The following is an 8,230-nucleotide window of genomic DNA, read 5'->3' on the forward strand; positions in this document are numbered from 1 at the left end:
AACAAAGTACAAGCAATCGCATAGTGTTGTTAGAATTATCCGTGGAAAAGGCTAGAAGGATCCTGTGAGGTCACTGGACCCATTAAATTGTGAAATTGGAAATACTAGGCAGACTCTTTTGCTGTTTTTTGTTCACAAGGTCATGATCTTGTTTGGAATGAATAGAAAAGATTGAAGCTTGCAGTTTACACTGTGAAGTCCGTTCTAGCAAGGTACTAATTAGTATAGATCTAATTCCAATCACACAAAAGGATAAAGGATTAGAGAAAAAAGGATAATCCTATTCTCTAGCCTTTTAGCCTGAAATTCAATGGATTTCTTAATCAAATCTATTCTTAAATACAATACGAAACATAGTTAGGGGTAAACTTTTGAAAAGATCACGAGATTGTTTTTAAAAAAACTGAACTTTTTTTTCCCCTTCAAATGGCGTCTGTAAGAGCATCCTTTAGCAAATAGCTATCAGGCATGTAGCATTGTTGCTTCTCAAGCGCCTCCCTGTCCAAGCTTTGTGAACACTTCACTACATACAGCGAAAGGGATTCGCGGGAAAAAGGGAAGTGGAGGGCAGCAGCAGTGTTCTTGTTGTCGGCGGTTGCTTCTTCTTGTTACCATTTTAATCACCAAGAAACCACTAAACTGAAATACATTTCCTGTGGGCTATGGACGATTTTGCAATAAAAATGTTTCAAATTACTAGAGAGCACTTCGAAAATGGAAAGTAGCAAACCTGTAATAATTTATTATTGATTTTCTGGTGTGCCAGAAAAGTTGTGCCTTTTCACGATTCCCAGCTGCATGCACTCTGCTCTCTTTTGTCCCTGCTTTGCCCATTCCCTCTCGAAACTTGGCAAAACCCTTTCCATGGAAACCCCAAACTTTAGACTTGAGCACCAGAACACAACCAGTACAAGGCTACATGCCCTTAACTTTTTATCTCTTTTTTTTCTTGTCAGAGAAGAATGTTGCTCAAGTATTAAAAATTATATCCATAAACTATTTATTAAAAAAAAAAAAACAGAAACTAATTCTTTTCAAGTCTTAAAATTACATCTCTGAATTATAAAGAAAACCCTAAAACTTAAAAGTTCTAAATAAATTTTTTAATAACCAATATCTTCTCCAGTAAAAAATATCATATAAGACTATTTTATTAAGAGATATAAATTATTTTATTTTATTTATTAAAAGTAAATTAATATTTTTATTTTTATTTTTAGTTTAATCTATATATAATCTCCTTATATATAAGTTAAATTTATTTTTTTTAGAATATGGTGACATGGAATATCAAAGAAATCTTAGTCTCCTCCTGTATTATTTTTATATTTTTCTTTATATATTTAGATTGTTTAACATGTTTATATAAGAAATAACCCCAACGTAGGTATGGAAATATAAATCAAATAATATTCTAAAACTTAATATAAAAAAATCTAAAATAAATAGAAAAATATGATTTAACACGTCCAAACTTCTTCTTAAGTTAAGACTTTTGGTGCACATCCCGTACTAGGCTTCTTTACTTGAGAAGAACTCATTTGCGAGTTTCACAATTAGAAATTAAAATCTTTTATTTCAAATAAAAAAAAATACTTAGCATTATAATTAATATATTCACAAATTGAACCTCATTTACTAAAATGTCAATAAAATAAATTATTTGAGTCTCTTTCTTTTCATCCTTTAGAGAAAACTTTCTTGTGATTTCATAAAGATAATATTTTTCTATCTTTTTTAATTTTAACTCCAATTTCCTGAGTAAATTAGTAACTTTTCTACCTTTTCATTTGTTGGTTTAATTTCAACATGTTCACTATCTTCATATTGTTTCTTGAAATGTTACCAATACTTCATGTTACTTTAGTTTTTCAATATGTTTATGCTTTCATGTTGTTCCTGGTTCTTCTACTTCTTTAAAAATAAACTATAAACAATTAATTTACCATTAACAACATTGACCAATAAAGCAAGAACAATAAGTATGTTTAAGTTAGAAATTGAATTGTTTTTCAACTATTTCTTATTATTGACTCAAATAATTTTCACTTTAAGCTAGTTTTTCTCCATGTTTTATTTCTGTATTATTGTTGAAAGTTGAACATAAGGTAAGTAATAATAACTTGATTGCGATTATATGCCCAAAATAAAATATCTTCTTATACAAACTTCAAAATTAATATTTTTTGAAAGTTTTTTATAATAAAATTACAAATTTATCAATACAAGCTCCAATCTTCAACGTAATAAGTAAATTTATGTATAGAAAATCTTACTTTTTGATAATAAAAAATCTTATTCAAATAAAATGAGTTTCTAAAATCATCTAACAAATCTTTTTTTCTTTTGAAAATTATCATCTACAAAAGGAATTTTATCGAAATTAGAAACATGTCTATGAAAGTTTAGCCATAAACGAAGTTTTTAGTTCATCATTTATCTTACAAGCCACGTTCTAAATAGACATGATGTCTTTATAAGTTTGCAAAAATAGATCTAGGGTTTTGTTCGTCTTGAGGTAAGTCTTTAAGTATGTCCCTCTCTTCTCCAGATTTTTTATTTGTGCCCTAGTAATTTATCCATCCCCTCAATTAAGTTTGTTATGGAATACTCTTGGTAATCAAATATCTATATTAGGGTTCTTTATGTTGGTGTAGTTTGTAAATGAATAGAGAAAATATGTTTATCCTACATTGAAAAGAAATACTCCCTCCTAATATTTCTAAGTGTAGATTTCTATTGTGTAGTAAATTAAGTCATGGTAGACAAACTCTCCTATTTGACTTTCTAATATTATTATATGGATATTGAAAATATCAAAAGATAGTGTTTGGAACTTAATATGAATAGTTATACTGTTTCATGCATAGTCATATTGTTTGATAAATAATCATATTATTTCATCAACAATCATGTTGTTTGATGAATAACCATAGTATTTCATCAATAGTCATATTGTTTAATGAACAGTCATATTGTTTAATGAACAGTCATATTATTTCATCAATGGTTATATTGTTTGATGAACAATCATACTGTTTCATCGTTATGTTTTAAGTCTATAAAAGCATGTTACTACATAGAAAAGAAACACAACAAAATACATATATTCTTTTCTTGGTCTTATCTTCTTATTTTTTAGAGGTTTAGAGGGTTTAGTTGTATTCTAGAGGTGTTGTCTCTGTGTGGGACAAATAAACACTTTAAAGATAGTGTTTTCACGCCTCTAAACCAGCTCTATATTTGTTTCCATTCTAAACTTTCCTAACAATAAGAGTTTTGATAGTATTATATGTGTAGTATCTTTTATTTTACAATAAAAGTTTTGGTTTAATCTGTGAACACTATTAACTTTAGTAGGATTCAAGTTCTAATACTAATTGAAAGTTTAAATTGCAAAATACCTTCTTGTAAGCATAAGTCTGTCAAGTGAAAAGACCTTTATTACAAACTAGTGGGGAATTGTTGCTGTAGTTTGTAAATAAATAAATAAAAGATGTTTATCCCATATTGGAAAGAAACACTCCCTACTAATGTTTCTAAGTATAGGTTTCTATTGTGTAGTAAATTAAGTCATGGTGGACAAACTCTCCTATTTGGCTTCCTAATATTATCTTCATTTCTACATCATAAGGCAGAAAGTTACAGTTAATACCTCTATATATCATCAAACACTAATAATGCTATGTTGATATTTCTATAAAGAATAAGGCTTTTAAAATGTTCTAGAAGTTTTTTATCTTGATTTAATTATTGAATTAGAAATTATGGTATGATTTTGTTATATGTATCATTTGATATACTTGACTTATTTTTAGATAAGATTTTTGTTATGTGATCCACGTCAAAAACACATGCAAAGATTTAGAGCAATTGCAATTCTTGATTTTATTCATTTCAAAAGTTCCCTCCTTACTTTTTAAAAAGAGCTCGTGTGGAAGTGTGATAGTTTTTATTTTCATGTATTTTTTAAAAGCATGTTTATCTTTAAAAACATCAAATTGATATATTTTTAATGTTTTTTTCAATAATTTTGATGTGCTATTATAAAATAAAAAAATCTTTAAAAACATTATTTTGATATATTTTCAAGAAAAAGATATTTTTAAAAAATATTTTATATCACAATATTAAACATGTGCTAAATACGATGTCGGGTTATTTTTATTTTTTCTCAACCTAGATTGTTTAATACAGAATTAATTCAAGTTTAAAGTCATTTGAGTCACTAGTTAACCTATTAGGTTAATTCAAGTTTTATAAATATAATTTGTTTTTCAAATTTGTCTACACTTTTAAAAGGTGTTTGAGATTGTGGTTGTTTTTTTAAATTGAATTTTTTTTATTTCAAATTAATATTTTTATATATTTTTGAATAGTTTTGATATATTATTTTAAAAAAAATATTATCTAAATATTGTTGTTTTTAAATAAAAATAACTGTAAAACATAACATAACTTTTATTACAACAAATATTAAAAAAGATTAGTGTTTCACTATTCACCTAGACATATATTATTTTGGATTGGAGTAGTATAATAACAAAATTATTTTTTCCAAAGAAACTTGCTAAGCATGAAATGGGGGCATTATTATCTTTTCAATGAGATACATTTGACATTGAAAGAATGATTGAAGATAAAATGATTTATTCGAGTTTTTTGAACTACAATATAGATATTAATTTTTCTTTTAGGGCATAAAATTTTAACCTTTGAATTAAAGGCTTCTTTTGTTTTTTATTTTTTAAAATAAATAGTGAAGATATATCTATGCCCCTGAAAAGGGAGGAAATATGCATATGTTAAGGGTCTTCATCATCTTTTCCTTTTATTGAAACAATTCAAATACGAAGTTATCCTTGAGTTTCAACAAAAGCAAGACTGCATGTAGGGTTTTTTTTTTTCGTTTTCATATGGCTGTCAGACTCAAACACCTTAAGTCTAACAGCTAAACACTAGGGTTTGACATAATTGTCATACCAAAAATGTTGGGGTTTGATATAACTGTCAGACCTAGGGGTGAGTAAAAAAACTGATAAATCGATTAAACCGGAAAAACAAAAAAAAATAATTGAAAAAACTAAACTGAGAAAAACCAAAATAACCAATTAAAAAATCACAAAAAAATTCATGTTTGGTTTGATTTTGGTTTTTAAAGTCTGAAATCGATTGAATCGAACCAAACCGGTTCAACCATACCAGCACTTAAAAAAAGAGCAAGTATAGATAGAAAAAACCCTAGACCTAAACTAACTTTCAGCAGATACCGCTCCCCATCATCTTCTCATAACCCCCTTTCTTTCCCTCTCATTATCCCCCTCTCTTTTCTGTGCATCTCATCATCTTTTCATAGTCCTCTCTTTTTTTCTCTTCTTTTCTCTTTGCTTCTCATCTCTCCCCGTAACCCTCCTTTCTCTCTATCTCACATCTCTTTAAGTTCACTCCTGCATCAACATTTACTTTAATCAAACTACAAGGGAAAATGAAAAAAAAATGACTTTTTGATGATTAAGATTCTAACTCCATTTCAAACTCATCTCTGCATCTTGTGGGTTTTTGTTTTTTCATTATTATGTTATAATTTGCTTGGAGTTTGTGGGCATATTTGTTTTCTTGAACAATAGAAACCGAGATTTGTTTGTAGTTTGTAGGCACATGGTAGATATGTTTTCCTAAACAACAGAAACCTAGATTTGCTTGTAGTTTGTGGGTACTGCGTATTGAGATTTGCTTTCAATTTTACCAGTTTTTTAACAACAAAAACCAAACCCAACCGAATCGAAATCAGTTGGTTTGAATTGATTTTGGTTTTAAAATATTAAAATTAATAATGTTGGTTTACTTAATTTTTTTATGTAAAAACGGAACCGAACCGAAAATGATCACCCCTAATCAAACTTGAGATGCTTAGATCTTGCTGCTAAAACGAAGCACCTTAAGTTTGGAATTGTTGCTATACTCAAGGCGTTGGGTGCATGTTGGAGTGTTTTTATTGTTTTCATATGGCTACCAAATCTTAATGCCTAACTATCATATCTAAAAACCTTTGGTTTGGTCTTGGATCTGGTAGGGGCACTATATTTAGACGTCATGAGTTTGGCAAAGATGTCGGACTCACAATCCTTATTATGACATTGGTGCCAAACATAGGCATCTAGGGTGTGATATTTGTGTTAGATCCAAGACACCTTGAGTCTCAAATAACTATCAGACTAAAATATTTTAAATTTGATATGGAATCAAACCTAGAATGCTTGAATATAATAAAATTATTAAGTCTTAGGTATTAGGATATGATAATACCTTATCATGTCTCAAGTTTATCTCATGCTAAACTTAAAACATTTAGATACAATAATATTTTAAGATTTAAGAGTTTTTGGTTTGATTGTGTTACGAAACTCGAGCATCTAAAACCTAACGAGTATGCTAGATTTGATAAACGTGAATATGATATCCTTGTTAAATCCAAACCCAAACGCTAGAATTAATCATTTTTGTTTGACATTGGTGCTGTTTAAAAGTATAAGCGTCTGACATAATTTTAAATATTAAAATATTAATAAATATAACTTTTAATTACTATTAAAATAATAATTTATATTATTTACCAATCGATCTGGAAACAAGGCACATGCCATCTTTATAGTCATATTCAAAAACACATGGTTACTAGGGACTGATTTGTGGAGGTTGCTTCTAGATGAAGCGAGTCCTTGAAATTGTATGGTAATATCACCTTACTGTTGCTAATCTATAACAATCATGTTGCTACCTTTGGCTCTCCTTGGGCCCTAACCTCTCCTCTTTCTCTGCAAGAAACTTCACCATTTTTTTTGTTATGGAGAAATCAGAAGGATCCATTGTTGAAACAAGAAAGGAACTTATGGTTTCACTCTCTGGCGATGCACAGCCAACACTTAGAACAGCCCATTTTATCAAACCCTCAATTACCTCCTCCATTGATGAAAACACTCCCAAACACCCTTCACACTACAACTCATTGCCCTCTAAATTTGAACCCAAAAGGTGGCCTTTAAGAATCACATTCCATGGGTGGAGATATCCTCAAAGGAAGTGGAAAGAATGGGTTGATAAAATGGCTGCTTTGCATGAAACAACATGGAGAAAAGTTGGAATCTATCAAGCAGTCATGAGTTCTCTTTACCAAATCGGAAGAAACGATGATTTGCTTCTTGGGTTAGCAGAGAAATGGTGTTTCGAAACGAACACATTCATTTTTCCTTGGGGTGAAGCAACAATCACCTTGGAAGATATTTTGGTTGCAGGGTACTCTGTGTTGGGGTCCTCTGTTTTTAGCCCTCCTGAAACAGAGGAATTGAAAGAAGCTGAACAAAAGCTAATGGAAATCAGAAAACACTTGAGGCAGTCTAAAGCAAAAAAAGTGAACCACCATTCCTGGATTAAATATGTCATGGAAAACAACAGCGAAGTCGAGCACGAGGCTTTTCTATCACTATGGTTGTCAAGGTTTGTTTTTCCTAGTCTACCATTTATGGGAATTTCCATACATCTTTATCCAATTGCTGTTTGTCTAGCTAGAGGTATCAAAATTGCACTTGGACCTGCCCTTCTTGCAAGCATTTACCGAGACTTGAGGTTGTTGAAGAAAACGATTCTAGCTTTGTCCAATTTAGAGTATTTTGAGGATGACAATGATGATCAAAAGTTAGAACTCACCATTTGGTCACCATTTCATATAGTTCAGGTTTGGGCCTGGGAGAGGTTTACAAAATTGCAACCAAAGCCTAATGTGACTGACTTTGAAGTGCCGAGATTAGCTAGATGGCATAATGTGAATAGTTCAACCGTTAGGAATGTAAGTTTGGCCCTAGATTCTGAAGGAAGTTTCCAGTGGCGCCCTTATGCCACAGCCGTGGTGAGTTTGTGTTACAAAATTTATGGTGATGAAGAGAAGTGGGTGCTTGTTGATGTTGATGAGGAATCGAAGTCCTTTACTCGATGCTTGAGAGCATGTGAATTAGTTGGAATAGGGTGTGTAGAACAGTACAGCCCGCATCGAGTGGCAATGCAGTTTGGCATGGATCAGGATCTTCCAGGTCCTGTAAAGAGAAGAAATGAAACTCAAGAACTTTCCTGGAAGTGTTTTGATAAGCAAATCAAGAATGCAATGCTATATATTCCATCAAGACATCGTAAGCCAGATGTTACTTTGAGATACTTGGAATGGTGGAAGCAATCAGTG

General features: G+C 30.5%; 1 protein-coding gene across 1 annotated transcript in view; it reads left to right on the top strand.

The window, feature by feature from the left end:
- Positions 1-6,844: 6,844 nt before the first annotated feature.
- LOC105114455 (serine/threonine-protein phosphatase 7 long form homolog) overlaps positions 6,845-8,230 on the top strand; it is a 4,022-nt gene continuing 2,636 nt past the window's right edge. Inside the window, exon 1 of the mRNA XM_011011002.1 lies at positions 6,845-8,227. Coding sequence (XP_011009304.1) covers positions 6,845-8,227 — 1,383 coding nt within the window. The remainder of the gene's footprint in view (positions 8,228-8,230) is intronic.

Source organism: Populus euphratica, unplaced genomic scaffold (genome assembly GCF_000495115.2).
Source record: "Populus euphratica unplaced genomic scaffold, PopEup_1.0 scaffold943.1, whole genome shotgun sequence".
NCBI classification, from domain to species: Eukaryota; Viridiplantae; Streptophyta; class Magnoliopsida; order Malpighiales; family Salicaceae; genus Populus; species Populus euphratica.